Raw genomic sequence first — 19,068 nt, 5'->3', positions numbered from 1 at the left:
ATGATGGACGATGGCATGCACAGACCAATGAGAGGGATCGCTTTGACAAGACACCCTCTTTTATGCAGTTTTATGTCCTTGCTATCGTCTGCCATTCATGTCTAGATATATTGTACCGTGAAGGGTTTCAAGTCAGGAGTCATCTCAAAATTTTCATATTTTCGAAAAAAAAAAATCTTTAATCCTCGCCATGACACGAGCGCCTGTGAATTTGACTGGACTATAAATTAAGTTTTTCAGTATGTTATCCTTGATGAATGTCACTGATGTTACTTACGTTTTACAAAACTGTCCTCAGTCATAGACCTATGACACAGTGGCAGGTCTCTCAACTGAGGACAGTTTCATGGAGGAATCTGCATTTTTTGTGAGTGTAAATCCTCTTGATGGATGCTGCTTGTGGTAGTCCGAGAAACATTTGCCACTCAGGATATCTCTGTGGACAGAATGATAACAAAATATCACTTTGTATGAAGTATTATACAATCCTTTGTCAGTCATTGTGCAATGTGGAAATAACTCTGTGTATATCCCTGTGCATTACTAAAAACAGTCTAACATCATATGTTGTGGCATACCTATTGATAACCATATTTTCCTGTAGGTAAGCCATCTCATAGACAAACCAAGGTCATAACTTGACCCATAAAATCATTATCAATATGGTGTGTTCCGAAGATAAGCCAAACCACCAACCTTCACTCATCTTTTTGCTGAGTTCAGTCAATCGCAAAAAGAGTGTCAACAAATCCATACTGAATTACACAAATTAATCCTGTTGTTACACTATCTCATATTAAAACATGTTCTTTGCATATATGGACTTAAGTTTGCAATACATTTATCAGTTTTGCTCAAAATGTCCCCTAAAAATGTTGAAACTAATAGCAGTGAAATATTATATGGATTATTTGCGGCAACCATAGACACAATGCAAGAATACATCTCTACTGGTAAAATAATAGTTTCAGATATTGTATTTTTTTTATCACTGCATCTGAATTCAAAAGAGACAGTAATCTTAATACCTGCATATAACACAATGCCTAGCTAAAACAAGTTGGAACTGAAAGGGTAAATAATCTTGTTTTGTGATGTTTAATAGTAAAACTTGTATTCTTTTGATCGTTAATGCAAAGCAATACAATGTTGTTTTCTGAAAAAAAAACCCTTCTAGAGTGTGCATTTTTTGGTTCTAAAAATCTGGTTAATTTATGGTAATATATGGTAACAGCATACACAAAACATGTGCTTCAGTAGTGGAACAATGGGGATACCGCTGCTCTACCCATCAGACTATTTAACCTCAAATAACCTTCTGAACTCCAATCAGTGGTTAAAAAATGTCATCTCTCGTTGTTGGATGTCCCTTCTATGTGGTTAAATTTTTTATTTATTTAAGAGAGGATGAATAGATGAATAGGAAAAAAAGGCAAAATGTTCCAAGGAGTCTACAACCCCCAACAGAGAAAGTTTGTGTCTACTGCATTTGAGGGCCCCTCTCAGATGAGCAGCTTTTCAGTCATCCACTCCTGACATGATCTTGACACCTTGCTCCAGGTTTGAATCGAAAGTTGCAAGGTGTCCATATATAGAGACTTTATTGGGACACAAACTCACAATATCACAGCTCCACATCATCAGACCGTACCCCAAGGTACTGTTATGATATGGGTCTTGGATCCATGTGAGGGTCCGGTGAAATCCCTTATCTAACTGGCATGCTAGTCTGCTTAGGGGAATTAACTTGGCAAAGAGTCTGAATTCACAAGAAGCTAATTACAACTTCATTAACAAGAAAATAGAATATCAAGGGTGGCCACAGAGAGTCAGTACAACCCTCTGGGCTGAGGGCTAGAGCTGACTTGTGTTGGGAGTCTAAACCCTACTGATGGGCAAATGGAGGTGAAGACTATTTAACTACAATTGGAATAATACAAAGATTATCATTTGCTGACTGATACAAAAATGGGTGTAACCTACAATAGCCAATGAAATGCAGGATAAACAAAATGGGGTGTGTGCTACCAGAACAACTTCAATGACCAGACAGGGGGAGTATCTAATCTGTTAATCCTATTATAAGTTGAATTAATCTTGTTGGCACATTTACTGGATGTTTGATTGCTTACTCTGGGCTAGATCTTTAACAACCCATGTGGTCGTGACTGCTACAGCAGTAATGCCCCGAGCCAATAGCTGGACTCATAGCATACTGATTCTGCAATTCATTGAGAAAAGCAGGCAGCCAATTACAATCAGTATATCCCATACTGGGTCTGACCAATCAAATACCACAGAGTCATCACCCAGTGATTTTATAAAGAGTGGGTCTGATGGGTTGGTACATATAATTGCTTGGGTGACCACATGTTTCAAGCTGTTTGTCCATCTTATTGATTTTTTTTAAGGTTGCATTCACCAAACGGATAGGTTCATTTCTATACTAGACTGGCTCCTGCACTAGTAGGGCAGGAATAGAATCTCGAATTTAGTGTGTATTGAAGAAATGACGTAAGAAATCCATGTTTGTCGAATAACGGAGATGGGTCTTGTTATCATGGGTTTGGCAATGGTTCAGCTGGGGAGGGATGGTTTTATTATTTGCTTGAACTGAACAAGAGCAGTACAGTGGTAGTGTGCACAAACTGCATCCTTTATGAGTTTCTGATTCCAGTCAGGCACATAAAGGTAATATTTTGGACATTTTGGAGGACAGCCGTGCCTGATCGTAGTTCGAACATGTCAGTAACCGCACCGCGAAACAGTTTAACGTGCATTGTCTATTATTTCCTTGGTTTTTGTAATAAAGGCCTGTCTGGCCTGCTGTATTCCTTGTTCTATGTACTTTCTTTGCTCATTCTCACTAATGACAGTGCTTGTACGAGATTTGGACCAGATCTCAATTTTCATGTTACTATATTCTATTTCCAACATCAACAAATTAAACCCCTCTTCCAATATTTTATTATCTGTGAGAGCAGTGAATATATGGTCACTCACTGTGTTCAACTTTGCTTTGGCCAGGACTCTGATCTCATTGTGTTTTTCTACTTTGTGTTGTATTTTTATGGATGCGTATTTGATTGTTAATCCCATCAATCCTTTTGCTCCAGCCACTAATTCAAGACAGAGTACTACAGGTGCGGCACTATGGTGGTCAACAACCTGACACCAGCCCTACCGAATCCAGTACTGGTTACCGTTAGGCCTGCATCTAAGCAGTCCATATAATTGATGTCTCTTTGGTGCTTCTTGTATAACATTTTACACACATCATGGTCTTGTTCAAGTTTTTGTTTGATATGGCACAATTGTTGTAGGCAAAATCTGTCTACTTGTTCCATCCTATGTCTATGATATATATTATGACATAAAATTGAATTGAATTTCATTTATGGCATTATAAGTGAATTTCAAACTTATTAGGTTCATGTTAGTATTTAGGAAGACACATGAGAAGTCAACAGGTGGATCACCATGTAAGTAACCCCCCAACTTGGTTTATTGAAATAGGTGTCAACCAACCCTACTTGTCTGTTAAATTTGTTAGAATGAAACGGCAGACTAGTTGTTCTTGTTCTTTGTGTTGCCAATGTATTGTTAACCCAGATAAGATTTGGAGTTCCGCTCTGTGAAAGTTACCTGATGTTCGTTTGAGAAGGATATCTATAAAGAGTATGCCGTAGTCGCCAGGTACACTTAAAAGATTTTTCCGATTTCCGCAGGTAATCTGGAGGTAAGCTGAAGCTAAAATGTGAATATACGTCTGAAACCAACATATTGCAAGTACGCAATGGTGTTATTTTGGTTTTTATACTAGAACTTGGAACAAAAGATGCAAGAAAGATATTACGTTTTTAATTTTGGAGAACTATCTTTGTTAAAATATGGTGTGGTAATGGTCATGGTTATCAGCAATTCTGGCTTTTTTAAGTCTTTCAGTGACACCCTCTAGAACATATTGTCTGTCAAGTGTAGAGCATATATATTACCTTTTAAGGAGCATTTATCACCTTTCAAATCCCTCCATATCTCCTAGATCACGGAGAGTGATGGTCATTTGTTTACATATTATCACAACAAATTTCCAACTGTTTTTCTGTTAATTTCTCAGTGGTGCAATTCAATCCTATAAGATGTACAGTGTCAGGTAGGAAAATTTTGGTGATCAATATTTTATCTTCTACAGTCACTGTGACCCCATGCAGACTGGTATGTTGATCAATACCAACACGCACTTACACAGAACAAGCATGGGTCCACCAGATTTTGACACCTTTCACGACGTAGACTTCATTGTTCGAGGGTTCACTGAGGTGCACTTGGATGACCAGTGTGCAATTCACGGGCACGTTTTCAATGGTACAGGTGAAATCATTGAATTCCAAGACCACCTGCAGGCTCACGTTGGACAACCTCGGTCTGGCAGATAACGTGTGAAATATTGTGTTTCTTGATATTGCGCTGAGGATCACACTGCGTCTCTGTGTCAGGACGTAAGCTAAAAGCAACTTCACAGCAGTTCAAGACTTTTTTTAAGTAGTGAGTGAGTGAGTTAAAATTTAACGTCACATCGGCAATATTGCAACCATACAGTGATGAGAAATGCTGTAGATGCACAAAAATACAAGTTAAGTGAGTGAGTGAATGAGTTTAGTTTTACTCTGCACTCAGGAATATTACAGCTATAGGGTGGCGGTCTGTAAATAATCGAGCCTGGACCAGACAATCCAGTGATCGACAACATGCGCATCGATCTGCGCAATTGGGAACCGATGACATATGCCAACCAAGTCAGCAAGCCTGACTACCTGATCCTGTTGGTCGCTTCTTACGACAAGCATAGTTGCCTTTCATGGCAAGCATGGGTTGCTGAAGGGACCTTCACAGGTAAGTAATTAAAGAACCAGTCATCAATGGACTGTAAAATAACTAGAGTATCACAAAAAGAGTTAAACTAGCTAGAATGTATTTTTAAAAGCAGAAAACTATGTTAGACAATATCACGTAAAAGTTGGCTATTGATCACCAACAACTGAAGGTAGATCACCATACTAGGGGCCATAGGGGCTTACAGTACCTTAGCTACCTGCATGATCCCTGGCTGGATTTACACCATCCCTTCAACTATGGGCGATTGTATGAAAGTGTAGCCACGAATTAAAATGACAATAATACTACAGCTAAAAGTGTGGAAGACTTGACTTCAAACGTTTTGGGACTCTCAGAAGGACATTAATTTTATGGTACTTCAACCTCCCTTGAGGGTACTGCCACTAACAATCTGAGTTATTAATTTAAACTTCCAATCATAAAATATTGATCTGTTTACAAATCCATCAACAAATCCAATTCTTTTAAAAATCCAATAATTAAATGGGAACTTATGTTGTTAAAAAGATCACAGTAATTGCTTGACTGTGATTCTTTCATCACAAGGGATGCAGATCCTCACCTTTCAAAAGTCAAGGGTATATCTTGTGTGGCCAATACGACGTCGCCGCATGATGACCTCTTCAAATCTGGACTGACAACCCATGTAGATATAACCAATATAGGGTTTGATTTCAAGTAGTTTATTGATACCTACTTTGGTGTCCCACTTCAGCATCAGGTCATGGATGTAAGTTCTAATGCTAGCTTTATAATCAGTGTAGGGAATAGGAAGTGGTGTCACAGATTTGTTGAGTGCTGCCTTGGCAGCAAGATCGGCCATTGTGTTACCAGAAACGCCTACGTGGCTGGGTAACCAACAGAAGACGATGTCATATTGGCCAGTAGCAAGACCATTATATAATTCAATAATTTCTATTAAAAGTGGATGTTTACACGATAAGTTTTTAATAGCCTGAAGGCAAGAAAGAGAGTCTGAATAAATTATATACTGTTTATGTTTAGGGTGTCTTTCAATATGTTTAAGAGCCGTTTATATGGCATTTGCTTCAGCTGTGAAAATAGAGGCATTGTCATGTGTTCTAGATGATATTATTGTAGAACCAATGACAGTGGCACAGCACAGCACTACCGTCCTTGGACCCGTCTGTGAACGAGGATTTGTAATTGCTATATTTACTTTTTAACTGATTATATCCTTGTTTGTATTGGAATTCATTTGTTTCGGATTTCTTAAACATTGTCAGGGTGAGGTAAACTTCTGGCTTAATCAGTTGCCAAGGAGGAGAAGAAAGGAGACGGGAAGGAGCTATATTTTGTAGCTTAATGCCAACAGCAGAAAGGAAAGGTTTAATTCGTATTCCAAGAGGCGGAGGAAGAGAAGGTTTTTTCCCATACAAATCCTTGTACAGAGGATTAAAAACGCAGTTGTATGCAGGGTTGGCTTCATTAGAAAACAGTTTTGTAACATACTGCGAAGAGAGCTTAATACGCCGATGGTTCAAAGAAGGCTCATCGGCTTCAACATAAAGACTGTCAATGGGAGAAGTTCGAAAGGATCCAAGACAAAGTCTTATACCGTGGTGATGAATAGAATCTCAAAGTTTCAGGTTGCTTTTGCAGGCTCCACCATATACAACGGAGCCGTAATCAAGTTTGGATCGTATAAGAGCTTGGTATAGTTGGAGGAGCGTTTTCTGGTCTGCACCCTACTTGCTATTAGATTAGATACAACGTTCAGCAAGTCGAGGGCCTTCAGGCATTTATTTTTTAAATATTCAATGTGTGGTCGAAATGTTAAATGTTCATCAAAATTTATACCCAAGAATTTTGCTTCTTTAACAACTGTAATAGGTGTGTTATCTAGATATAGTTCGGGGTCTTTATGAGGTTTATACTTTCGGCAAAAGTGGATGCAATTAGTTTTGGATTTTGAAAATTTAAATCTATTTTCCACACACCATTTATCAATCTTATTTAAGCAAAGCTGGAGTTGTCTTTCAATTGTGTGCATGTTTTTCCCATGACAAGAAATATTAAAATCATCCACGAAAAGTGATCCATCAATTGAATCATTTAAAAGGTTTGCTAAACTGTTGATTTTAATGCTAAATAAAGTGACAGACAAAATACTGCCTCGTGGGACAGCCTGATCTTGAGTATAATAATCAGACAAGGTAGAACCCATGTGGACTTGAAATTGCCTGTCAGCTAAAAATTCGGATATAAATTGAGGTAGATGGCCTCGCAATCCAAAGTCATGAATATCTTTAAAATACCGTGCTTCCATGTAGTGTCATAAGCCTTTTCTAAATCGAAAAAGATTTACACTGCATGCTGTTTGGATACAATGGCATTCTTAACAAATGATTTCAATCGAACCAAATGGTCAATGGTACTTCGATTTTTGCGAAAACCACATTGCATATCTGTGGTTGTTTGATTCTAAGTACCATATTAATCTGTTATTGACCATGCGTTCCATGGCTTTGCAAACGCAGCTAGTCAGTGAAATAGGTCTATAATTAGATGGATCAGTATGATCACTTACAGGTTTAGGTATGGGAACAACTATGGCATCACGCCAGGATGAAGGAAATTTACCTGACGTCCAAATTTCATCAAAGATATTCAACAGACTCTCTAAACATGATTCGAGTAAGTCTTTAAGGAGTTGATAATGTATACCATCAGCTCCTGTAGCGGTATTATTAGCTTGTTCAAGAGCATTATAAAGATCATGGATAGAAAAGAGTTCATTATAATCTTCCCCGTTGTCCAAATGAAAATTGATGGGTTTCTTCTCCTGTTGTTGTTGGTATTTTTTAAATTTTGGAACATAATTGGACGAGGAAGAATGTTTGGCAAGCGTTTCACCCAGTTTATTTGCGATATTGGATCGATCAGTTAACAACTGATCTCCAGATTTTAGATGGTGGATGCTTGATTTGGTCCCCTTACCTTTAATTTTCTGGATCATGTTCCAAACCTTTGACATTGGTGTTCGTGAAGTTATCCTTGACATATATAATTTTGCGAAGACTTGCGTTTATTTTGTTTGAAAATACGCCGGGCTTTAGCATTTAGTATTTTATATTTATTTAAGTTATGGACCATGGGATGGCGACGGAAATAATGTTCAGCCTTCTTCCGTGCCTTCCTAGCTTGTTTGCATTCAACTCTAAACCATGATTTATGTATGTGAGCATTTGGAGAGGACTTTGGAATACAATCTTCAGATATTTTGAGACGTTCAGCAGAGAAAACATTCTATAGGATCTGCAACATCTGTAGAAGCATCAGGTGTTAGTTTACTAGTACAAAGAGTTGCATACAAATTCCAGTGAGCCTTAGTGAAATTCCATCTGGAGGATAGAGGAACATCAGAGGGACACACAGCTGTCAGAACAGTAGGGAAATGGTCACTTCCGCACAGGTCATCATGAGCCGACCACTCGAATTCTAAAAAACTCCTCTAAGATTTTACCGTTTGTATTGATGTTAGTACTACCCCAAAGAGGGTTATGACCATTTTAATCAGCATGACACAGGGCTTCGGTAGCTGGCCATATAATGCTTGAGGGTCAACCTGTTGGAGACTAAACAAAGGTGGAATATATAAAGAACAAAGAGTAAAAACAATATTCAGGGTTACGTGTACAGCGACAGTCTGGAGAGGGGTATTTAGAGGAATAGGACTGTGAATGACACCCTGCCTCACCATAACAGAAGATCCTCCAGTAGCTTTATAACCTGGAGGAGAAAAGTGATGGTAAGAAGTATAAGATCTCAAGTCAAAATTATCTGTAGCTTTAAGGAAAATTTCCTGTAAGCAAAAGGCTGATGGTTTGAGATCTTGTATTAATAGCTGAAGATCATTAAAATTATTACGAAGTACTCTACAATTCCATTGTAGAGTACAGTAGTGGAAGAAGTCATGGTGGTTCAATTGGAGATAGAGCACATGGAGAAGGTCTTCGCTGATGTGATAGCGATGGCGTGACCTCCATGTCCAGAGGTTAAAAAGTGTTGTGAACCTCTACAGGAACAGTTAAAGGAAGAGGCACTTCTATGTGCTTAAGTGCCCTAGTTTCTTTCTTTTTGAGTTGTTTCTGTTGTTTGTTCGTAAGGCATTTAAGTTTGTTTACCGATGCTGGCTGTACTTCAGGGTCTGAAAGAACTTCAGGTGCTGGTGATGTAGTGGTGGTTAATGGTGTGGGAGACATTGCTGGAAGCATATGGTCAGCTTCAGTCTCTGTCTGAGTGGCAGCACCATTTCTGGCACCAGAAACACTGTACAAACAGTTTGGTCGTCTGAGACCCAGGTGATCGCAGTTTGATAGCCCTGATCAACCTTTGGACAAGGAGTAGAAACAGCTACTGCGTACGTTTTTGCAGACGACATGTGACTTGTAACTGGTAAAAGTTTCTTTGCTTCATTGAAGGATATATTGTTGGTGTGCTTCAATTTCAAAATTTGTGCTTGTCTTTCATATGCTGGACATGATTTGGAAAATGACATATGGTTACCATTGCAGTTCGCACAATTGAGTTCATTTGTGCAGTTGACATTTTCATGTTTCCCACTGCAATGGGAGCAAACTGGGAGCTGTGACATGACTTAGCTCCATGTCCAAACTGTTGACATTTGAAACATTGAAGCGGATTAGGAATATACACTTCCACTTCAATGTTAAAATATCCAGCTTTTATTGATTTTGGTAAGGACGTGAGACACAAAGTAAACAGGTATGTATTTGTCCCAATGATATCATCACCTATTTTCCTAGTGAATCTCTTGACAGAGGTGACACCCTGCAACTTCAGTTCAGAAGCAATTTCGCCTTCTGACATGTCAGCAAGACATTTTGCTCGATCACATATGATGCCTCTGCACGAATTAAGAGTTTTAAGAACTGAAACAGTAATCCCAGTATTCGCAAACTGACGAGCTGTGAGCACATTAACAGATTGCTGTCTCTTTGCACATTCAACTAACAAAGAACCTGTCCTGAGATGTGTTACATTTCTCACTTCACCACATATTCCAGCAATGGCTTTTGATATGGCAAAGGGGTTAAGCTTCAAGTGTTGTCCATCAATTCCGTCCACAACTAAAAAGCGTGGCCAGGATTCACTACTGACTGCAGTAGAATCATCATTAGAAGATGATAAACCATCTGTTTCAACATGTCACCTTTTGGATTTTGATCGAGAACCAGTTAGATTGGGGGCAGCCATAATGAAGAAAGGATATTCGACAACCCTGCTCCCCACCCACCATGGAGTGTCAACAAGGACGGTGTCGAAGTGGAAACGACTCCAAACCACCAGGATTACAGGTTGTTATACTCTAGCAGTACAGACACAGGTAGCTGAAATTGTCAAACAGAAGAAAAGTCAGGCTGGTTCCGCCCATGGCTATTATCTACACATAGAACACGGAGGTCAGTATTGCCAGATTGGCCCATGAGCCACCGCCTTCTGGCATAGGACTCTAGGCATAGTAACAATTTTCAAACGTAAGAGTATCACAAAAATATGTTGTGGAAAAGATACAAAGATATACATAATGCACATTTGATGTTGACATTGCACAGGGCATGACATGACCAGCCGATTGGTAGAACCGGGCCAGTTCTACGTCCCGTCTAGGTGAAGTCAGGGCCAAAGTGGTGTGTTGAGCAATAGGTACACGGTTGCAGGGACCTATTGCCCTTAACCACCAGGATCCCTTCCTCCACCCACAGCAACGGGGGTGAACGGCTGTCAGCGTTACCCAGCACCCACCATGAGGAGGTGGCCGTTCACGGGTGCCTGGGCCTAAGAACTTGGCCTCCTTTACAACCTTTATGGGAGTGCCATTTAAAGATAGTTTTGGGTCCTTATGAGGCTTATATTTTCTACAAAGTTTTGGATTTAGAAAATTTAAATCCGTTTTCAAGACACCATTTATTTATTGTTGCTCAATAGCATGCATATTTATACCATGACAAGAAATATTAAAATCATCCACAAATAATGGTCCGTCAATTGATTCATTTAAAACCTTGGACAAACTGTTGATCTTAATACTAAATAAAGTGACAGACAAAATTCTACCTTGAGGGACACCCTGATCCTGATTGTAATGATCAGACAGGGTTGAACCCACTCGGACTTGAAATTGCCATTCTGTGATATAAAATAGGCATACAGCCCCTCAAACCAAAATCATATAAATCCTTTAGAATACCATGCTTCCAGGTAGTATTGTAAGCTTTCTCAAGATCAATGAAAATTGATACAGCATGTTGTTTATTCACTATAGCATTTTTAACAAAGGAATCTAACCATACCAAATGGTCAATGGTACTACGATTTTTCCTGAAACCGCTCTGAATGTTTGTTATAAGGTTATTGGTTTCAAGATACCAAAACAAATCTATTATTCACCATACGTTTCATGGTTTTACAGACACAGCTAGTTAGAGATATTGGTCTGTAATTTGAAGGATCTGTATGATCCCCGCCAGGTTTAGGTACTGGTATTAAAATGGCATTATGTCATGAAGGAGGAAATTCTCCAGATGTCCATATTTAATAAAAAATATCTAAAAGTGTCATCAAGCAAGGTTCAGGTAAGTGTTTCAGTAGCTGGTGATGTATATTATCATCACCAGTTACAGTGTCATGTCAACTTGCTAAAGTGCAGTATGCAGCTCATGTAATGAAAACACTTCATTATCATCCTCACCATTATTTGAGTCAAAATTAAGTTTTGCCTTTTCCTGTTGTTTTTGATATCCCTGAAACTCAGGGACATAAATTGCCTGTAAGTACATTATCACCCTCTTTAAGATGGTGAACAGCAGATTTTGAACCTTTGTCCTTAATTCTTTGAACCATGTTCCATACCTTGGACATTGACGTATGTGAATTAATCTTGGAGACATAGTTCCTCCAAGATTGTTGTTGATTTTGTTTGAAGGTATGGCGTGCTTTGCATTGAGCATCTTAAATTTGTTTAAGTTGTGGACAGTCAGGTGATGGCGGAAATATTTCAAAAGTTAACAAATCTTTTTCTTATATGTGGATTGACAGAGAACTTTGGAATACATTCATCAGCTATTTCATTCAAAACATCAACACCACTAAACAATTCAGATTTTAGTTTGCTTTGTGCTTAAAGCTTCAACTATCAACCAGTTTGCTTTTGTAAAATTCCGCCTTGTACAAGGTGGAGTATCAGATAGATTTACTACTGAAAGTATACTTGGGAAGTGGTCACTCCCACAAAGATCAGTGTGGACAGACCATTCAAAGTTGTTTAGAAGGTACCAGAGTAGGTGCCAGTACCAGGATGCAAATAAGTATGGGAATCATCATTAAATATACACAGGTCGTTATTAGTATTTCTACCTCCCCAGATTGGATTGTGTCCATTTAAATCCCCCATGATAATGCATGGTTTGGGAAGCTGATCATAAAGATTTTGAATATCAGGTTGCTGAAGACCTGCAGATATAAGAATATAAAGTGAACAGAGAGTGAAAGCAACGTGAAGTGTAAGACTCACAGCAACAGCTTGAAGATTAGTCTTAAGCACAACAGGGATGTGGATAACATCTTGCCTCACAAGAACTGAAGATCCCCCAGTGACCCTATCACCCAGAGGAGAAAAAGAATGGTATGCTTGGAACTGGCGGAAAGCTATAGTATCGGTCTGCTTTAAATAAGCCTCTTGCAGGCAGAAAGCTGACGGACCTTGGACCAATAAATGTAATTCATTCAATTCCGCAGTCCTCGACAATTCCACTGTATAAGATTATTCAAAAACATTCTTATTTAGGTGGATTGATTGGGGATCTACCCTGCACTCTCCTTGAGGGTGAAACGCTGTGTTCCCTGGGTTGGATGTATTCCATAACATCCATTTGTTCAAGTGATCCAAACTTATTGCAAAGTTGGATTTGGTTATTTGACACCTTTGAAATTCTCGAATTTTGCTATGCTTTTGATGATTCTGATCTTGGTTTAGGTTTGGATGCCACTTCCAGTCTGGTATTTCTCTCACCTTCCAGGCTGAGCAATCGTTTTTTGATAATGGGTCTCAGTTTCTCATTGTCCCCGACTTGCTGAAGTTCTATTTGTTTTTCATGGGCAATGTGGTCGTCAATCTCGCTCAGTTTGGCTGTGTTGTTTACAAGTTCTCTGCACATTGTTTGCAAGGACTTGTCCAACCCTTTTAGTTCTCGAACGGTAAATTTGAGTCCTGGCAAGGGTTTATTATGGTACTCGTCAAGCAGTTTTTTTAATGCTCTCCTACGTTTCTTTATCTTGCGTTGACAAATCATCGTGGTTGCCGACTTTGGCCCTTGTAGCTTCCAGATCTTGTACGACTTTTTGAGAAATATTAAGACGTGTGCCACTGTAATCTGGCATGTTTAAATTATTGTGGATAAAGCCAGTACCACAAAGACTGGTTAGCACTGACAGGGTCAGTGGTTTTCTCGATTTCTTGCTAAATAGATCGATATCTGGGTGATCTTTTAACCACAGTGTGCCTTTGAGAATCAGCAAAGTGGTGGGTGATCTTTTAACCATAGTGTGCCCTTGTCATGGATGGTGAACTTGGAATAGTCTTGGTGCAATGGTGCAACATACTTTCTTTTATGTTTTAACCCATTGTAGAAGTTGCTAAACACATCTTCTGTGAACACGTTGCTCAACGGAGTTTCTTCCTTGGAATCAACGTCAACTGATTTGCCAGCGCCAAAATTGCCCATTTTAAATTTTAGTATTAAATGTATATTTATATACACCTGGAAATTAATCAAGCAACACCCCAATTTTTTCTATTGGAGCAACTTTGAAGTGTTCTGACAATCAAAATATGCCGGGTTGATATAGTTTGACACTTTTTTATTCAACAGACGATCTCTGACAAACAACTTAAAGGGAAAAAGTATCAAGACTTTGCTTTATTGCAACGAAATCCAAATTCTTAAAACTGTCTTAAATTCATGAAAAAATGGACACAATTTACTATTCATCCACAGACGTTGTTGTCAGGTGTATTAACACAAATGTCACATGGAAAGAAAGAACAGTCATCTGAGAGTCTGCACACCGACTTTCATCAATATCTAGTGTGTCCTCCCTGCGCACGCACCACCGATTCCAGACGCCTCCTCATTCCTTGGATGAGTCTCCGGATCTGATTCTGGGGGATCCTGTTCCACTCCTCATGCAGGGCAGCCGTCAATTCGTTGAGATTATGGACTGGTGGGTCTCTCTGCCTCACACGACGGCCAATAAAGTCCCACAAATGTTCAATGGGGTTGAGGTCAGGGCTCATGGCAGGCCATGGAATTCTGTCAATTGCATTTTGCCGCAAAAAATCATTTACAGCATGCGCCCTGTGAGGTCTAGCATTGTCGTCCATAAATATGGGTCTCGTTGCCAGAGGATGGTTCTCAAAATGAGGTACCACAGCCCTGTCAAGAACCTCCTGTTGGTAACGAACACCGTTAAGGTTGCCACGGATGGTAATGATATCCAACTTGCAGTTCATGGAAATGCACCCCCATACCATAACGGAACCTCCCCCAAAGGCCACAGTCTCCTGGATGTTCCGTGGAGCCATTGCTGTGTTCCTCTGCCTCCAGACCCGAGTACGACCGTCCACCATGTGCAGCAAGAACCGGCTCTCATCTGAGAAATGGACCTTCCTCCAAGAGGCAATGTTCCAGTGCAAACGGTCATTACACCAGGCCAGTCGGGCTGCCTTATGGGCTGGAGACAGTCTGGGTCGCTTGATTGGCCTCCTTGCCCGGTATCCTGCAGCTTTCAGACGATTCCGAACAGTCCTGTTCGAGATGGGTCTCCCTGGAAGCCACTCCTGTCTCAACCGAGAGCTCGAGTCGAAGGACCTGCGCCGTACAAGTCTCAGTAAAGCTCTGTCCTCCCGGACTGTGGTCTTCCTGGGTCTTCCTGGTCTAGGCAGGTCTTTAACTTCATTAGTGGCCCGGTATTTTTTCAAAAGTTTTGAAATTATGGAATGATGTCGTCCGATTTGAGTCCCGATTTGTCTTAGAGACATACCAGCATTCCTCATGCCGATTATTTGCCAACGAGTGGCCTCTGATAATTTCCTACGTGCCATGACATTGAAATGAATGAAAAACCGAATGCAATCGACAACCTGCGCTTGTAAACACCCCCGGGAAAAAGTGCATTTTTCGAAAGTTGAGGTTAAAGCAATGCACGTGCGCTGTGCAAGCTTCACGCGCGTCATATCAACCCATGAAAAGCTCATGCTGTATGTCAATACATCAAAATTGAATAATCAATCATCAAAATTACTTCGTTAAACTTTGTTAAGTTTTTATGTGTCTTTGAATTTGGTGTTGCTTAATTAATTTCCATATGTATATATATAATAATGTCATACTGGAGAAATCTTTACTCTTTTCAGAGATTGAGGGAGCCTCAAGGTGTGAAAGCTGTGCTTCAGTCAATAACTATCACCAACAACCCCAGCAAAATAGACCAGAACCAAATGCTGCTGGGTCGATTCCCAAATTTGGGTGATAATTGACCTCATCGTGCCCTGCACAGTAAGACTGGCTAGGTCATGTTTTCAGCTGTCACCCTCATATTCATTAGGCTGATATAAATACCTAACATGTGCCCAGTCTGGAATTCTTTTTTCCTTTCTTTTGTCACCCCAAAGTGGTGCCACTGCCGCTGATTTGACATATTTAATTCATAGAGCTTCGACCGGTCTCTTGTCCAGTAATCTTGTTATTTCATGATTCATGGCATCTACAACTTGAGGCAGCCATGTTTTTGGAGCCTTCTAAATTGTATGAATATTGATGCGAAAACAGATGTTCGTCCAAATAGCAATTAAATCTCTTGACTATAAATTGACTGCGATGGGCTCCTGCTTCATAGCACCTGACCTGTACATCGTCTACGACGCCGAGATCTGGAAGGACAAAGGTGAGAAAAAGAATGTGGTGAAACAACATATCAAACAGACCCTATTCAAGAAGAAAATGATCAAACACCAGATGAATATGCTACGCAGCGAGGAACACGACCTGGGTCAACTTGCAATGTGGTAGGCCAGGTCAGTTGACTGCATTTGTATATTCACTTGACCACTGGTGCTACTTGGACCAAATCTTTTGTCTTTAATGGTTCGGCTTCCTTGTTTGTGGCTGGCTATATGTACAACATTCAGGGCATATTTGGAGGTTTTACCCCTCATCCTGTTGTGCAGTAGTGATAACAGGTCGGCTTGGTGGATGCTATTAGTTGTATATATGCCGAATTTTCTTCTAGCGGGTTGCCGGCAGGTAGACTTGCCATATGGGTCTTTTTTGTAAACATGTTTTCGCTGTTTCTTCTGAAACCCGTGCAGCTTACACTGGAAAAAAAGTTCACCTTTACAAGCTTGTAAATCCCTTGTAAAGATGATGGTTACAAGACATTTACAAGCTTGGAAAGATGATGTTTACAAGACATTTACAACTTGTAAAGATCCACAAGGGGGGATAACTGGTGGGTGATGGTAAAACGGTCCGCAAGGCCTCAAATTCACACCTAATAAATCCCAAAGGCTAATTACAGTTTGACCCCTAGACATAATAAATGAGGTAATTGGGGCGTGAAATGAGAGTGGGACAGACCACTGTTCAGTGGAGAGTGGTCACTCTGTTAGGGGTAGGATACTGATGCTCTTACCACAGTGTTCGGTGGAGTGAAGATGCATGGGTGTTTCTTTCACTATGTGCAAGCTGTTTAGAAAAGAATTCTGACTCAGTATCCCACTCATTTTGTGTTTGGGAACAGTGAATAACAATACCATAAACAATATCACCTTGTCACCTGTGATAATATGCTAAATGATAGAGATTGTGTTGTGATAACATAGCACATGACAGTATATGTTGCTATGAATCATGTGGTCGATCCAACCTTTACCAATAGTACCAGTGATAGAGATGGGATAGGACACCTTTTGAAATACTTTACAATCATATTTGATTTCTGTTGTTTCTGTTGATTCTTCCTTTCTGTGGTCAGCCAAGCAACAATTCACCATAATCCCATAAAATCATTGAGGCATGAAGTCCAATAAGCCGAGTGAACTGTACCTAACTGAATAATTTTAGGCTTCATGGGACTACACCTGTTGTACACGGGCTAGTTGCAGTTACACATACTGCTATATTTAACATACTAAACAACAACCTTCAGGAATGGAACTCCATGACAGAAATGTGCCCTGGACAAATAACAGGTAAGAGGTTGGCATGGGAGGTTAAAGTAACTTGTTCGAAAAACCTATCCCAATGTTTTCGAGGTCATAAATTTCATGTTGGACTGGGGACGCAAATTAATAAACTGAACATGGTGCAACATAGTGCTGGCCAGACACTGTCCCAAAGAAAAAGAAACATCAAGACCTCCAGAGATAACTGCAGTAGTATATACAATGGGGGTTCTGGACCACTTTCATAAAACCCCTCTACAAAGCCTTATTTACTAAATGAGGCTTTGGTGGGCCCCTTAGCTCTTGCTACTATTACCCCTACTATAAAACCGCTACGTCACGTTAACGTGACTTGGTCTGTGCCTATGTTACGTTTACCTCGATGAAACAGTTTAACGTGAACCGCCTATGATCTCTTTGGTGTTCGTAATAAAGGCTTGCTGGGCTTTTTGTATCCCTTGTTCTATGTACTTTTTTTTCTCGTCCTCGCTGATGGCAGACTTACGAGACTTGGATCGAATATCTTGTTTCATTCCGTTATATTTTGTGAGTTCAGAGAGGATTGAACTAAACTCCTCTTCTGAGATCTTACTATCAGAGAGTGCCGTGGAAATACGCTCACTCACTGTGTTGAGCTTTGCTTCGGCCAGAACCCTGATCTCGTCGTGTTTCAATGCCTTACGATGAACTTAAGCGCCAATCCTGCCAACCCTGCCACCCCAGCTGTTATTTCAATACCTAGCACTATAGGTGCAGCCACGATGGTAGCCAACAACCCAACGCCTGCCGCCCCTAGTCCCATGCTGGTTGCCATAAGGGTAGTGTCAGCCCCGTCCATGATATTGAAAGCTCTATTGTACTTCTTACATAATGCTTTCCGCGTGTCACGGTCTTGTTCTAGTTGACGTTTCACATCACATAACTGCCTCAAGCGGAACCCATCTACGGTTTCCAGCGTCTTCGCTACTTCCTCTACGACTGGGTACAGACCCATCCTATAATATATATTATAAAAGATATTTTAATTGGGTTTCAGTTAATAGTCTATCAATGTATTTGAAGCCTACAAGGACTATATCCCTAGTCAGGGTAATAGGTGAGAGTTTAATAGAATTTTCTGTTTTAATAAAAACCCCACTGAGGCTTGCTAAATGGTTTACAGGACTGGGGGGGGTATCCCGTTGTATAATAATACGACAATATTGACCTAAGTGTTTTTTACCCCAGCGTATTACCACCCCGGGTACAATTGGGGTTAATCTCTCGTGGGGGTTGTCCGAGTCCCCTCTCGTAAAGAAGGCTTCTATGATGATTGTGGAAGAGTGGTGTGTTATCTCAATATTCCTCGGTACAGGTATATTAGTGTTAAATGCTAATTTACTGTTTAGACCAACAGGTATTAACCCAATTTCTTTTAAACCAAAACCTATCCTGGTTGCTCCGACACCCTTCGGAATGAAATCCCCGACAAAGATACCGCTGTTCCTAATCTTAGTGATATCCAAATGTTCGTTTAATGTTATATAAGGTGAGGTGATTGTTAAGTTGATCAACCATTTGGGCTCTTTTAAATCTGATAACGGCACCAGTCTGTACACGTTGTCTTTGAAGTGCAGGATATATAAGGCGTCTTCCTCACCAGGCTGATCGAACCCCTCCGTATCTCCTAGGTCGTTAAGCGTAGTGTTGGGACGATGACTGGCCATTGTTATACTATTTACGATATAATTTCCAACTGGTTTTCTGATAATAGTTCAGGGGCGAACTTCATACCTATAAAGTGTATATTGTCAGGCAGGAAGATCTTGGTTAGTGATATCTTGTTTTCCACGATCACGTTGACACCCTGCAGACTGGTGTTGGAGCCGACACCCACCCGCACGTAAACGTTGCAACCTTGATAC

General features: G+C 40.2%; 1 protein-coding gene across 1 annotated transcript in view; it reads right to left on the bottom strand.

Annotated features, from left to right (window-relative positions):
• Positions 1 to 306: 306 nt before the first annotated feature.
• Positions 307 to 19,068, bottom strand: part of LOC137297168 (leucine-rich repeat-containing protein 74B-like) — a 614,612-nt gene continuing 595,850 nt past the window's right edge. Inside the window, exon 15 of the mRNA XM_067829182.1 lies at positions 307 to 436. Within this exon, the coding sequence (XP_067685283.1) occupies positions 307 to 436 (130 nt within the window). The remainder of the gene's footprint in view (positions 437 to 19,068) is intronic.

Source organism: Haliotis asinina, chromosome 9 (genome assembly GCF_037392515.1).
Source record: "Haliotis asinina isolate JCU_RB_2024 chromosome 9, JCU_Hal_asi_v2, whole genome shotgun sequence".
Taxonomy (NCBI): domain Eukaryota; kingdom Metazoa; phylum Mollusca; class Gastropoda; order Lepetellida; family Haliotidae; genus Haliotis; species Haliotis asinina.
Note: the sequence above shows the minus strand (reverse complement) of the source record. Positions and strands in the feature narration are given on the sequence as shown.